We start from the raw sequence: 15,747 nt of genomic DNA, 5'->3' as shown, positions 1-15,747 counted from the left end.
AAGGGTCAGAAAAACAATGGAAACCCCACCCCCCCCAATAAAATTCATCTTATAAACTCTTTTCCGAGACAACACATTAATCTAAAGATCAGACCTCAAAATTGACTGTGTTAGCAGAATATTCAAATAAGGGAGAGTCAAAAACATGAATGAGACTGTAAATAGTGCAACCACAGTGATCAATTTATTATAATTTAGTGCTAGTGAGAATATATTAACAAAAGACTGGCCAAAAGGGTAAATCCAGGCCAAAATAACAAACAAAAATCCCAATTTCCCACCAACCAGAAACTGACTATCCAACAAAACAGAAAGCAAAGGCACACACTAATCTCTTACATCCCTAGCCTGGTAAACAGGAGAAAAGCAGTGCTCAAAACAAAGGTGGTGACTCATCCCTACTGTACTGTGACTAAACACACAAATATAATTTACAGCAGTATTTACACTATTTACAATGATCACACAGATCTCTGCCAGATTCAGCTATGTTTTGTCACAAACACACTGTTGCCTCCACAATCTCCCTCCTCTGCTCTTCTTCCGGGAGGAGGCCTGGGCTCCAGCCGATCCCCGGTCTCCTGTCACCACATCTGGATCGCCAATACCCGCACAGAGCAAAGATAGGACGAGCCCCAGGAGTACTCACTCCTGTCCAGATAGGGACAACACAATCACAAAAACAGCTCATATACGTCATGACATTTAAGGTCGACCTTTAACAGTAAAGTTATAGGCTCACTTGTAAAAGAGATCTAAATCTCATTGTAACTTCCTAGTAAGAAAAAAAGGAAAATAGCTGTTTTACTGGTTTTCATTCGACAAAGTGACGTGAGCAGGAAGTGCAACTACTAACAGTAACTTTTCTGTCATCTTTTCCCCATGCAGCTGCTTCCCTCCCTTTATGAGGCGGGCAGGACTTGCGCCTCTGACAGAGACTTAGTGAACGCCGTCCTCACAGACACAGCTGCTGCTCTCACTAATGAGTTCTCTCAAAGCTTACAGGTAAACACTCCCCTTCATTTTCAATACACACACTGGTTTAAATCACAAGAGCCGTGTGTAGGATTTTGGAAGAAACTACTGGCAGACATTAAATACAGTATCTATAATTATGTTTAATTAACTTATAATCACCTAAAAAGGATTTAAAGAAAAAGTGTTTTCATTAACTTGGGGGTTGTGTCCTCATCCATGGTGTTGTTGAACCAGCATGTTCTCTTATTTTTACTGTATGTTTCCTGAAAGCATCACTAAAACCTAAAAACTGGTCTTTAAAGGCTCAGTGTGAACAATTTAGGTGGAATTGTTTGCATTTACTGTAGCAGAAATTGAAGATTTATTATTTGTCCATTTAAATAAAATTCCTATCATTTTTATTACCCCAGAATATGATATAAATATATACTGTATATATATATATATAGTGTGTGTGCAGCAGGTGCAGCAGACCCATCACCTGGGGCCTCCTTCATCAAAATAAACACAGAATGTATTCTAAATTTAGCAGTCCATGCTCAGTATAATGTTTGTTTGTTTGTTTTAAATAAGCACATAAACATATCCATAAATGATAAATGATGCATACTGCTGGTAAGGACTAGTAGAAAGCTGCTTCTTCTGTAGAGACTGTATAAGCATTAGGCAGTGAGCAACTGTTTTAATATACCAGAACATACCCCGCTCTATACCTGCAATGTAACAACATATGAGGATATGTTAGTGATTTTCAGTTCTACTATAATAGTTTGGTTGTTTAGACTGTTTTGAAGCCTCTAAATCTTAATAATTGGAGAGCTCATGTTACTCAGTGAATAGTCCACATAGATTCCAGCTCCAGCTTGGTCGAGGGAGAAATCTTTGGGGAGTTGTCAGTCTCACTCAGGTGTCACTGTCTGTGTTCTCCAGGTAATGGCTCAAGGCATGATGAGGTGCGCCGAGTCGGTCTGTCCACGTGTGGTCCAGCGGTCCAGCGTGTGTGAGTGTTTATCAGAGGGTGTGTCCAAGAGAAGCAGACAGACAAACACATTCCTGAGGAGCACTCTGGTGGAGAACACAGGGAAGCTCATCATCGACAGACTCACGTAAGGAAGCACACACTGTATGATCACCATAGCTACTGTATGATGCGACAGGTCCACCAGAGGCTCTGAGCCTGAGTCTGTTCACCCACTCTGAGTGAATAATACATTTAATTAAAGCTGCAAGCAGAATTGTGCGGGCCCTTGCTGCCAGCAGGTGGCACTATGCGCTTGACTCAGTTTTAATGTGCTTGTGTCACGTATTAGGTTTCAAGAAGATCAGTCAATGTACGGCAAAGTTACAGGGCACTTCCTGTTACTTGGCGAAATTCAAAATGGCTGACTTCCTGTTTAGTGAAGTTCATATTCGTAGACATGTTCAGGGTCAGTCTCTTTTGTCACGTATGAAGTTTCGAGCAGATCGGTTAATGTGTGGCTAAGTTACATGCCACTTCCTGTTTTGTGGCAAAAGGTCGAAATCGCCAAAATTCCGATGGTTGCCGTGGCCACGCCCTTTTGAATCTGTGAGACATTTTTGTAACTTTTCAAATGGGTTATAGGGTGGATTTAAACCATATGGATAGAGATGATCAACTATTGTGTTTAATATCATATTATACTTGAAATAAATGACTGACTGAATACATCATTTGTCTTTGCTCTTTATCACACTGCAGTCAAATGTGTTTGTCTTTTGTTCTGTTCCATCCATCCATCCAGTGAACTAAGAGAAACACTGAGCATGTCTTTCGCCAAAAGCCTCATCGAACAAGTTCTACAGGATCTGACAACAACACAGAACAAAATGGTGAATCTTTATTATGTGTTTTTCCTGTCAGATATGATGGGTTGATTAGTTGGGTTGAAATGTAGAATTTGCATGAGCCAGGTATAAAGCAGCACTTCCACATTTTGAAACAAATTTAGAATTTCTGCCGCACAATCACACGAGGAAAACTAGTATCAGTTTAATTTCAGAACAGGAAACCGTAATAAAGACTTAGCTGCACCAGAAGCTACATCTGTCAATAATTCCAACACGTCTATTGACACCTTTAAACAGAATGTGAAGTGCACTGTGCCTGACTCCCTTTAATTGAAGTTTTCATTTGTGTTTCCCCTGGAGAAACACATTATGAGCACATTGAAAAGTAATGGGTTTTCGTTGTTGTGTTCAATTTGAAAGGTACATAAAACTCATTAAAAATGCTCCTTAAGTACTTTACTAAACTAACAATGCAGCAGGTGTTATACTTAAATTATTATAATGGACACATTAATAACAATATTACCTTGTACTCTAGACGTGTGCATTTGTTAATGTACTCCTTACTGGTGATGTTTTCTTTGTCTCTTGTTCAGGATTGTCTTATCAATGACAGCAATCAGAGACTCAGAGTCCCAGAGCTTCGTCTGGAGGACACTGACTTCCCTACTGATGACGTAAGGCTCACCTCACATCACCGTAATTTCCCCACACTTTCCTCCTCTGCTCTACTCAGTTATTCACACAGTCATAAGTGCTAAACTTTCACTCTGACCATCACCAGTACAGCCCAGCCTTTTGGAGAAACAGTTTCCATGCCAAGAGCCTGAGGCCGGCCTCTTCGATTAAGAGTAAGATTCTACTCTGTGTTACTCTAATGTTTCTCTCGCTTTCTCTCCTCCTCCCCCTCCTCCTCCTGAATTCACTTTAAATCAGTCCTTGTGCATGTGTGGGATGACTGTTCTGACTGTTCTCCCTCCATAAATACATTCTTTAGTATATTTGGTGCATACAATCCCACGTGATTACAACACACCACCAAAGGAACAGACAAAACATAAATATGTGTTGATAAATATGTGGCAAAGTACGACCTATACAGACGTGACATACGTGTTCATTCCAAAGAACGTCTGCATCTTCTCTTTTCTTATCTCGGATTTGGTCTTGTGTTTTCATTACAAACAGTATGTTATGTGATGAGAGTGAGGACGACAGTGCAGTAAAAGTCGTGAGTTCCCGAAAAGCAAAGACACTCAAACACTGTTGGCTGCGCGTGGGAGGATTTATTTCTTTACCTTTAACACAACGGTTGTGTTCAGTGTACGGTTTTAAATATGATCACTTTGATTAAAATGACTGTGTTGTCAGCTGACACTGGGCCAACTCTTGTTCTGAAGCCTTGAGATTTGCAAATTTGACTGGCACCATGTTGAGGTTTTTCAGCAAGAAGGTTGTTTTTTTGTTTTTTTTTGATTATGTTCTCATTTCAACATAATTTACAAAACTGACATCATGTTGACATCCTCGTTTCAGTGTTTAATGACAATATGATTAAAGTGAGAAGTAGGTTCATTTTCCCTTACACGTCTATTGAAGCCAACTTATTTTTGCAGCCATCATCATCATAGTCGCCTCCAGCCAAAACAAGCTGGAGTTGCTAAAAGTATGTCAACAATGACATTACAACTGTATAAATATTTACCTGAACAGTCACCTCCACAGTCACCTGCTGCTCTTGTGTGTTAGTGGTGGTTTTGTTTCAACACAGTCTCCAGGATCAAATGTTGCCATTTGTGTCTATTTCAGCAAATTAAGTCACTTTTCACCTGTCTGCTTCGCTCTTTAACGAGGTTCAACACAGACAATTCTGTCTTTGTATGAATGTTAGACACATTCAGTCAGATTGGTCCATTGTGGCAGCTCTGATCAACCCTCCATGTGTCCGTAATTTCGTTGTGCAATGTAGGTTGTATACTGACAATAGAGATCCTTTCTAGTACACGGAGTGAATCCGCTAAAAATCAATCAAATCAAATCTTATTATTAAAAACAGTTTTTTCTTAAAGGTAGAGTTGGAGATCCTGAAAAAAACAGTTAGAGCAGGCTACATTTTGAATTCAAAGGTCCAAGCCCCTTTTTTTCAGACTTCCCTCTGAAGCTACGCCTCCAGAGCACAGGAACGCACAACAAACACAGATTCATGGGCACTGCGCAGCATCATTAACTTTTGGTACTTTACAGTTTTTTGGATACTTGTTCAGTAGACAACATGATGATGAAAAACAACGACATAAAGTTAACCTACCTGTCCATTAGAAACAGGGACACCATGTCGTCACTTTTGCAGCCCTTTCTGGGCTTCCAGTTGTCGCCGCACTTCAAACGCAGCACCGATGTTCACTCTGGTCTTAAAATGCTCTGGCGTTGTCTTCTGCTTGCATAGAGGGGGAGGGAGGGGCAGATGGCAGTTTGATTGATGCGTCACGATCCAATTATGGATATGATTGGATGGTGTTTTTACAGGCCAGTCCGCTCCACAGCTGACTGACATTTTTAATTTTTGTGGCAATGCATTAATGAATTGGTTACAATCGGTTTGTGAAGAGGATTTTAAGTTAGCCTCAGTGGATTTATAATGTATAAATGAAGAGACATCCTCTCATCTTAGACCCTTGGTTAATTTAAGGTACAACAACTAAGCAACTGTTTCAACAGGTGAAATAAAATCAACTGGAATCATTTGGTGTCAATCCAGATGTGCTCTTTGAACTAGTTTTATTCTGCTCTGATAGTAGAGACATATCTATGAATTGTAAACCATACTGTCATAGTATACATTCATGCGTGCTGTGCCGTGCCGTGCCACACCATGGCCGACATGGTGCTCCGTTTGGCTAATTGGAGCGTGGCCTGTTTACTTTCACACCAGTGACTTTCACCATGGGAGAGATGAGACGGGGAGAAGATAGAGGAGCGACTGATGAGGGGCAAAGGGTGGGAACATAAGGGGGGGAAGGTTGTTCTGTTCCACCGTCACTCTTTTGTTTCACAGAATCATAGCAATAAAAAGTAACGTATGGATGAGATTTTTCATCATAAGAATTTGGTAAAAAAAAAAAGCGAACTCAGCAATATTTAGAGCAGTGACATCGATGTCTCTGCCTTGTGTTTATGACAGTGTTGGCTCAGTGTGACAGGATGATACTGTAGCTGTGTTCATGTGTTCACGACGGTGTGACTGCTGTTTCCATCTGCTTCTCCGCTTCCCCTTACCCTCTGTGTCTGTGCTTAAATGATTATCTCTCACTTGTATGCTCTGCCTTTCTTGTCTCCCTCTCTTTCATCACTAAGTCTCTCCTCCCCCTCAATCTTTTTTTCTCTCCTCAGCCCCTCCTTCTTCTTTATTAACACTTTATACCCTCCCGATGCCTTCCTGTTAGTGTACACAGCTGTGCCCAAATATGCATATATTTCTCCAAACAAGTATGCTCCAAATCCTTCCTCCATCCTTCCTCTCTTTATTCATCCCTCTTTGTGCTTTTCCTCTCATATTTATGCTGCTTCTTACTCAGGTCTCCTGGATTCAGACTGGGAGCAGCAGAGCAGAGACAGAGGAGAGAGGGGAGGAGATGCTGGAGAGGAAGGTGGAGGAGGAGGAGGAGACGGAAGATGTGGCCTCCCTCGATCGCCAACAGCAACCCCCCTGTCAGTCACGGCCACTAGTCCCTCCCCTTCTCCTGCCACTTCCCTGGCCCCCTCCCCCCCAGGATGGAGGGGGAGGAAGCAGAGGGAGGAGGGGGAGGCAGTGGTGGATGCTGCAGCAGCAATATCGGGAGCAAGAAGAGCATCGTTCATTCCTCCTCCCAGTCTCCCCCTCCTTTGCTCCATCTCCACTCGAGCACCAGAGGAGGAGGCTGCCGGCCACGGGGGCATAACCAGACGAGAGGCTCCCTTCCCTGGCTGCGGCTCCAGCCCAGGCCCCCTCCCCAGATCTGGATCCCCCGCTTCTCCCATGGAGCCTCTACCCACCCAGGGACAGACTCTAAGGCACTACACCGCCTCCCGACCACGGCCACGGCGCACACATACACAGCCCCCCTCCTCCAGGCCTCAGGTAAGAACAATATTTGCCAGTGACCGTACATACATACATTCATGCGTTCATACATGTATGCATAAACAAATTCATTCGGCATGCAGTAATTATCACTTGTTGTTTTATGCATACATGCTCTGTGAAAATAGAGGCACGGTAAAGGATAGGAAGCCGGATGCAAAGTAGAGATGGAGAAAAGGGAAGATGGAGTGTGAAGCTAATTGCATGATTACATCCCTGAGGAGAAAACAATGGAAATGGTGAAAAACAACATTATAGCAGGAAAAAAGGAAGAGAGGAACGAAAGACATTATGACTCGGATTGTTATGTTAATGCAGCAAATCTATCTATTTATCTATCTATTTATCTATCTATCTATCTATCTATCTATCTATCTATCTATCTATCTATCTATCTATCTATCTATGCTTATCGTTTCGATGACTCTAGTGTCATTTTAATGATGTGGTAATATTGGTGGCCATTTTTTTCTTTGCACTCTCTTGCACCATATAGTCGTTTTCTCTCTCTCTCACTCTCTCTCTCTCGCTCTCTCTCTTTCTCTCTCTTTTTTCTGTGTGTGTGGAAGAGGAGGTAAAGAGAGAATACACACATACATTTTGGGAGTGGTGTTCCCTGGGTTGTTCCCAGTTCTGATTCTTCTCTCTCTCTCTCTCTCTCTCTCTCTCTCTCTCTCTCTCTCTCACTCTCTCTCTCTCTCTCTCTCTCTCTCTCTCTCTCTTCTCTCGTCCTCCTGGGAATGCTTTCTCTAACTCAATTATTCATGTTCTCACATTAATGGGGGTCTCTTTCCCTGGGCTGTCACTGTGTAAATGGAACAGGAGGGTTTATCTTCATCAATGGTGACCTTGTGTGTATAAATTGTGTCTCGTGTGTGTGTGTGAGTGATTTCTCTTTTTAAGAAAAAAAAATACACATTTGCTGATTTTCACAAACCATCACAATTCCCACACACTGTTCACAGGATGATCTTGACTCTCGGGTCCCTTCTCTGGTTAGATTTGATTTGTGCGTGTTACCCAACAACATACATAATGTTGTGAGGGAAGAGGCCACTTTCAGTGATTAAAAGGCTGCATAATGATGTTGTTGCTATCGTAAAACTGACTCTTTTGCCTGATTTATAATCTGCTGCATGGGACTTTTAAATGTGTTGACTGACAGAAATGGACAGCAAGTGTAACCATAATCATATTTTGTTGAGCAGTGTTATTAGTGGTCACTGTCTTCTTTAACTGTTGGACAAAAACATGTTATTCCTATTGCTCGGTTGATTGTTTCAGGTGGCACGCTGACAATCTAAATTTCTTTACACTCCCCTTGTCATCTTGGTAAAAGTATATAAAAAAAAAAAACAACAAAATCATCCATTATGGAAACGAAGTCGCTCGGACGAGAATATAAATAAACAAGCTGACAGTACAGATTAGGATGAGACAGTGTAAAATGGCAACGGAAAGAGTCGACTGTAGGTGTGTGGTTACATGGAGACAACTGAAACCTTACACCACCACACCACAGCATAGACTGGAATTGTTCCACGACACTTAAAAGTCCAGAGTGTAAGAATTAGTGACACCTACTGGTGAGACTGCAGATTGTGCTTTAAATATGCAAAATACACACGCAAAGTACTCATGAAAGCCTTATTCTAAGGCAGGGGCGTCAAACTCAATCGCAGAAGGGGACAACATTTAAAACATGATCTAAGTCACGGACAAACAAAATCTAATTTCTGAAGAACTAGTACAGTCAAGAGGAACAATTTAAATTGTTACCCTTAGTGCAGGTGCACCCTTGGTAAATTGCTGTGGGAATAATACACAAGTCCTTATCTGGACAGCGGGGGGTATGAGTTTATAGGTCACAGCTTCTTATTTGTTGTTGAGTCAAAGCTATGATTAATTTTATGTTGCATTTGTTTATATTGCAAGTCACAAAATAAACAGTTATTCTTTTATTTTTGTTCATAAAAATGAGCCATGTGAACTTTGAACTGTGATGTATTTCCAGAATTTACAAATTTGATCAGATAATTTGAGTAGTTTTTTGCTCAGGTGTGTTTATATAAAGTGTTTTTATAATTTCATCAGATTGCCTTTAGGTTGTGCCGAAAAAAAAGGATATAAAACAGAGTTAAGTGTGCACTGGTTATGGTTGGTTAAAGTTATGAATATCACTTTATTTAGGCTGAGCAAATGAATGGAAGTTAATGCAAAGTACAGTAGTGCAAACCAGTGTGTGTGCACGTGACAGAGAGGGAGAATCTCTATGCCAACATCCATGCTGGCATGCAGCACATAGAGACAGGTGGCAGTGATGGAGGTGGTAGAAAATGTAAGAGAGCCATATTTTCATTGGACGATAAAAAAAGAGATGGAAGAGCTGAACGGGGGAAACAATTGTACATTAACAAAAAGACAAAGTCCTATTGTTGATTTTGAAGCGTTCATGCAGTTATATTATTGATGCAATAATAAAGTAGTTATAGCTTTTGTATATTATATGTAAATCATTACATGTTTTTGTCATGGTTAATTGCCAATTTCCAAAAAAGTCTATACATTTGTAAATAAAATCTATTGGAGGATGTTTTGGCTTCCTGTTTAGTTCCAGGAAATACAGTTTTGTGAGGCGCTCACAGTATATTGGAGTTTTGTGTGCATTTGTCTTCTCCTTGAGGACACACACACACACACATACACAGCAGCAGCAGGTGTAAATACATTTTGAGTATATGTTAATGTGCGCTGTGTTCTTTTCTTACAGGAGCCAGTCTCAAAAGTAGAGAATGAGGCCACTGAGGGGATGGGCAGAGTGGATGAAGGAGTAGAGGAGTTCTTTACCAAGAAAATCCTCCCAGACTATGCACTGTAAGTTTAATTAACACACACACACACACTTCCCGTATTATTCCCAAATATCCACACAAGGCAAATTAAATCTTACATGTCTACTAAAACCAGGGCTTGAGATTATTTTATAATGAATGTCTGCCTGTCAGGATAATCCCTATCCCTTTACCCCCGATTTACCTGTGTCAAATAGCCAATCAATGAGCCCGGCTTGGTGTCACAAGGGTTTACACTGTAGACCCAGGCTGGTGTTGCATTGAATTCTGTTTCTCTGTTTAGATTATTTCCCCAATTGTAGCACACCCACTCCCCATCTGTAGTTAGGGTTTGGATAAGATACGATTCACATTAAGAACACAAACTGATTTTGCAGGATAAAGTTGGGCCGAACGGGGCGAAGATAACACTTGCTTCCTGTGGCATTGCTGACCTGCACGCTTTCGCATGGAATTCAAATTTTGGTGAACTGTGTCTGGTCAATCTGGTGCTTTATTAAACGTCATGTGCTAACGGTGTGTGTGTGTGTGTGCGTGTGGTTGACCCCACTCGACTGTCATTGGCTGTAGATGTCATTGTGAGTCAGCACGGAGGAGACCCTGATAGTAGCAGTTCTGCATTGTCAAGAAAGCTGTCGATAAGTGTGTACGGTTACATAATCAACCTGTGTATGATTTCACCCCTGTAGCTGTATGTGTATGCTGCATGACGGATGTTTTTGTCGTGTCTGACGAACCCCCCCGTGTCCCTTCAGTGCACACAACGCACCTGCCTGTCTGAATTCTTTTCTGTCAAGAGCTGCTGAGCAGCTGCTGAATGGGGGAGTCTTGACTTTCAGGTGTGCAAGAGGTGATCCGGTTGAGCAGGTTGTATTTAGTGTTGAAGAGACAGTTTAGAGTGACAGAGGTACTGACACAGACGGTGCTGACTGTTGCGTGAGGAGATCCTCTCACTGAAAACACCAGCTTGTTGATAGCCACTTAACAAAGGCTCAACTAATGTGCCCGCTTAATTCTCTGATATCTTAAGAATATGTTTGACAGACCTTTTTCAACCGGAAACTGAAGTTTGTGTGCGTTGTAAACCACTCACTCTCTGCACCAAGGTCTGTAAAGAAAATGGGTAATTTTCTATCAAGGCGCACAAGAGATCTATTACTGAATCTATGAGTTAAAATGTGTTATATTGTGACTTGGATGTTTGACTGACAAACTAGTTAAACATAGCAGTAGTAGATCAGCATTTCCTGTGCCCCACAAGCTAAAAATGCTGATTTTCCTCCATGGACTTTGGTGCTAGAGAGTGAGCAGTTTACAGTTTTGTTTCTACTTGATGGTGTGAAAAACGATGTGTCAGTCCCTCGTACAAACCACGCTTTTAAAAACCTGAAGCACAACCTGTAGATGCAGATTGGAAGAGTGCACAATTATAATTTGGGTTCCGCTCTTAAAGCAGACTAATGATAACTGTCTCAATAATGAAACAGCCAAACATTAAAGCAATGCCTTCCTTTGTAATTAATCAGAGGACTGACACATATTGTAACTAGAGATTAAAAAAAATATATATATATCAATTAGTTCCAGAGAACTACACATACATGATGGAAGGCATAGCCATAAATATCACCACTGCTGCCACGCTGATGCAGACGATGTTGTAAATCAGAAGAGAATCCAGACATGGCGTTACACACCCGACCTTCCCCCTGCAGCTTCGGAACAAACACACCTCCCTTCGGCAGCACACAGAGGTCACATCTCTCATGGTCATTTATGCAGGTTGATCTGGTTCTAAATACAGTGTAGTGTGACAGTTTGGGCTCAGATTACTCTTCCCATAGCCATGCAGCCATGTCAGAACACAGAGTTATGACGAGGGAATTGTATCTGTGCTCGGCATCCATTTTACATTTTCATGTCCTCTCTTATTTTACACTAGCCATAAAGCACAAAGCAGTAGAGTTTTACCAGCCCAATGCTCAATACTGTTTGTCCCTTCCACAACGAGGACAGATAGCAGCAGTGGTTAAATGAACGTACATCTGTTCATGGGTGGATTATGTGAAATAGAGAACAGGGAAATTAGCAGGGGCTCGTTGGCCAAATGCCATCCTTGCCGCGTAAAATAGATAAACTTGTGCAAAACCGTAGTCGAAATTGGCCAGACAGCAACTGCTGACCGTTCCTCCTATGTCCACCTATGACAGCTACACTATCTGGCTATTGTGATCACAGAATATTTAGTTTGTATGTAAAATACCCAGACTTGAACAAAATGAAGTGAAAACAGGCCCAGGTGATACTGTCAGCGCCTCTCACTCTCCCTCCATGATTGAAAAAGCTGTCAAAGACATCTTGGGTGGAAGATGGACTGGCAGTCCCCTGATAGAAGAAGATATTTCCCAACATGATATAAAATGCCCTGGAAATTACCCCAAATGCTCCTGAGATGTTGCTCCTGAGATGTTTCATATTTCTGTTCTGTTGTGACAGTAAAGATCAGAGGGCATTGCACATCTAGACCAAATTCCGTAATCATATAGTCAGTCGTGATGTAGATATCGTGTTCATGTGATCAAGAACCAGGTTTGCCTTGAGGCCTTCAGTGGAGCAGTCAGTGAGAGATGTATCTGCTCTGTGTGCTGTTTGCATGTCGTCTCTGGCCGATGAACCTCAACTGAGCATGTGTCTTGAGTCCTGTAGCAATAGTAGTAGTACTGAGCGTCTCTTCTTGTGTGTTGCTCTTTCTGCTGTCTCCCTGCTGCAGAAAAGGCCGGTGGGAGGAGTCAAACCCTGCCCAAGCCACCCCCCCAGAGTCAAGCTCCACACCCTCTGCCTCAACCCCCTTTTCCTCCTCAGCTGAGAATATCACCTCCTCTCTCATCACCACTCTTACCTCCCCCTCTGTCCCACATACTGACACACCCTTTACATCCACTGATGTTCCACCTCTCTCTACATCCTCCACTCCCCCCGCCCCTCCATCCTCCGCCACCCCCATCACCACCACAATTCCCACCAAAAACATCAAGAAAAAGTTTGGCGACTTCTTCGCCTTCAAGAGGGCCCGAGCTGGCCGAGCCACCAAGGCAGGAGGGGGAGAGGGAGGAGGAGAGGGGGTGAAGGTCAAAAGGACCTCCATTGCAGACCTTATTCGACCCCTCCGTGAGGCCAAAGAAAGGGAGAGAGAGAGGGAGAGGGACAAGGAGAAAGAGAAGGAGAGAGGGGCAAGGTCAGTGGAGGATGCTAACCTTTCTAATGATGCCGCTACCACAGAAGGAACCATTGCCGCCAACCACCGTCTTGCAGGCGATGCTAGGGAAGTGATGGCTCCCGCCAATACATTAACCACGACAACACCTCCCAGTGAGATCGCCCCTTCATTCCCCGCCACGGCCTCAAACCCTGACAGCGTTACCGCCGCGCTCCCCCACCCGGACGATGAGGTGGTTCCAGTGTTGCCAGGTCGCACCCCAAGTCCAGTGGTCACTTCCCCTCAGGCTGAGATGAAGCTAGGAGGGACTCCGTACGGAGAGAGGAGACTGAAGGCGACCAAGAGGTCACTGAGAGAAGGCAAGAGCCAGAGTCTCATTCTGCTGACCGGACTGGAGCCTGAGGACAAGGATAGCACTCACAGTAAGGTCAGTCTGTTGCCACACACACACACACACACACACACACACAGATCACCTGATAGGGTTATCAGGTTTTTCTGAAGTGTGGTTTTAGGTACTGACAGTTATACCTCATTCCCACTTATAGAAAAAAAATCCTAGGGTTTACACGAGTGGCAATGTGTTAACTTGGCAATCACTCCTGGTTCATGTGACAGCTTTGGCTCCCGATTGGCATTAGTAAGAACACAAGATCACCAGGGCGATCGCGCCAAAACCTTCTTAATCCGCTTAATTTTCGACCGTGATGTGTCATTTCTTGCACTACCTGGTGTTGTTTTTGTTTCCAGTGTGTCCGTGCATTGATGTGAGTGGTTTACAAAGCGACACAAACTTCACCGTCCTGTCAGAAAAGGCTGTTTAACAGCAAGAAATAGCTGCAAACACAACCCCTTTTCCCCTCTACTTCTCACAGCACTCTGTGACTTTGGGTTCATTTAAGGCCATTCATTCGCTTGACTTCCATTAAAATCTATTGAATTTTTCAAATATATATAAATATTCATGTAGTAAAAAAAACTGAAAAGATTGTCCTGTCTTTCAGAAACATGCGTCTGAGAGCACGTCCAGCTTTGAACAGAGGCTCCAGGTGATGCTGCACAGAATGGGCGTGGCCAAGACTCCTCCTACTGACACTAAGACAAGTGTGAGTGTACGTGTGTGTGTGAGCACACGCAAAAACCCACACATATCCCACTCACTTCACAGGATGAATCACAGGATTTTGGAGCACGTCAGATGACTCTTCTAAATATAGATCATACAAAAGGTTTTCGCCAAACGATATGTATTATTGCACTTTAGCAGGTTTAACGTTGTCCACTGTTTCTGCTGCAGAGTAAAGATGAAGAGCTGAGAAAAGCCAACTCTGAAGGTAAGTGTAGTTTTATGTCCTCACTTGAACATTTTTTTTTTCTGTCTCATACAGTAATTAAGTGTTGGATTGGATTGGAAAATCTTTAATGTCCCTGAGGGGCAATTTTGTTTGCAACAGGAGTCTCACCACACACGTGCACAAATACAGAGTACACATTGCATAGAATATTAATACAATATGGATGTCGGTGACTGGTCAAATGACTTTAAATATCTATTTGATTAGGCCTTCCTGACATTGGCAAACCTCCTGCTTGCTGGCAGAAGTCTAAAAGTCAGGATGCTGAGAGTCTCTCAAGGACGACCTTAGCCTTCTGAGTGGCTCTCAGTTGGAAAATATGGCCCAAGGTCAATGCCAACAATCTTCCTAAAAAGATTAACAATATGTCGCAGTCTGTTGGGAGGTGTTCCAAACCAACATATCATTGCGAAAGTTAAAATCGACTCAATAAAAGATGAATACAAACCTTATACAACATTAAATCCCCTCAGCTTCCTAAAAAAGAACAGCCTCTGGTTTGACTTTTTTTTGCAAATGTGTGCAAATAGTGTTTTCATCGAAGGTCAATTTGTCACCGAGAATGACACCTAAGTACTTGTAACGATTCACTGTCTCCGCCGCAGCACCGCTGATGATTGTTGACACATTAGCAGGTGGATTTCTTCAAAAAATCAATAAGCATCTTCTGAGTTTTAGAGACGTTAAGATGCAAGAAGGAGACCTCACAATCCTTGGTGGTAGTGAACGGGTTTGAATAGTCACGTTAGCATCTTTGATTACAGGCCCGTACACTCGAGATCGACTTAAGCAAAATCCACGGGTCCCAGAGTCAAAAAAATCTCATCACCACTCTTGCATTTTTGTGAATATTCAACAAATAAACATTATGAGAAAATTGATTATGTCATAGCCCCTCCTCTCTAACCCATAAAGGAATATGTCACCGATTTGCATTTAGCTTTGTATTACTAGAATAGGGGTAGTACTTTTGAAAAAATGTGCTTCCCAACCTCAGTTTTCCCTGTGTCGAGAAATACCTTCATTCTTTTCTTCCTCGGGTAGCCTCCTGTGGCTACCCGTGTTGAATTCCCCCCCTCCCCGTGGTCATTTGCTGCATTGTCCTATCAAATAAAGGCAATAAAAGTCCCAAAAACATATTTAACAGGGCTCCCATGGGTCCTTGATATCAATGGAAGTTTATGAATTGGAAAAAAGATTTTATTTGAGGGAATTGGCCCTGGAAAGTCCTTCAATTTGATGTCAACCAAGGTGTGGGAACCCTGCTTTAAAAAAACATCCACATTACGAACATCCATAGTTTAAAGTCAAAATCAAAGTCTGAATGCAGATTTTTCTGTGTGATAGAAACAGCGCTGAATGAACGGTTGGAAATGCAGCTGCGTGACTTCATAAGCCCAGTAGAGCTGCAACTAA

General features: G+C 42.5%; 1 protein-coding gene across 1 annotated transcript in view; it reads left to right on the top strand.

Moving 5' to 3' along the window:
• Positions 1 to 15,747, top strand: part of carmil2 (capping protein regulator and myosin 1 linker 2) — a 36,675-nt gene that overhangs the window by 14,445 nt on the left and 6,483 nt on the right. Inside the window, exons 26-35 of the mRNA XM_044035891.1 lie at positions 889 to 1,005; positions 1,909 to 2,084; positions 2,742 to 2,829; positions 3,384 to 3,464; positions 3,572 to 3,638; positions 6,363 to 6,904; positions 9,678 to 9,781; positions 12,530 to 13,403; positions 13,981 to 14,082; positions 14,274 to 14,310. Of these exons, the coding sequence (XP_043891826.1) occupies positions 889 to 1,005; positions 1,909 to 2,084; positions 2,742 to 2,829; positions 3,384 to 3,464; positions 3,572 to 3,638; positions 6,363 to 6,904; positions 9,678 to 9,781; positions 12,530 to 13,403; positions 13,981 to 14,082; positions 14,274 to 14,310 (2,188 nt within the window). The remainder of the gene's footprint in view (positions 1 to 888; positions 1,006 to 1,908; positions 2,085 to 2,741; positions 2,830 to 3,383; positions 3,465 to 3,571; positions 3,639 to 6,362; positions 6,905 to 9,677; positions 9,782 to 12,529; positions 13,404 to 13,980; positions 14,083 to 14,273; positions 14,311 to 15,747) is intronic.

Source organism: Solea senegalensis, linkage group LG10, assembly GCF_019176455.1.
Source record: "Solea senegalensis isolate Sse05_10M linkage group LG10, IFAPA_SoseM_1, whole genome shotgun sequence".
Lineage (NCBI taxonomy): Eukaryota > Metazoa > Chordata > Actinopteri > Pleuronectiformes > Soleidae > Solea > Solea senegalensis.
This window is presented reverse-complemented; position numbering and strand designations above follow the sequence as displayed.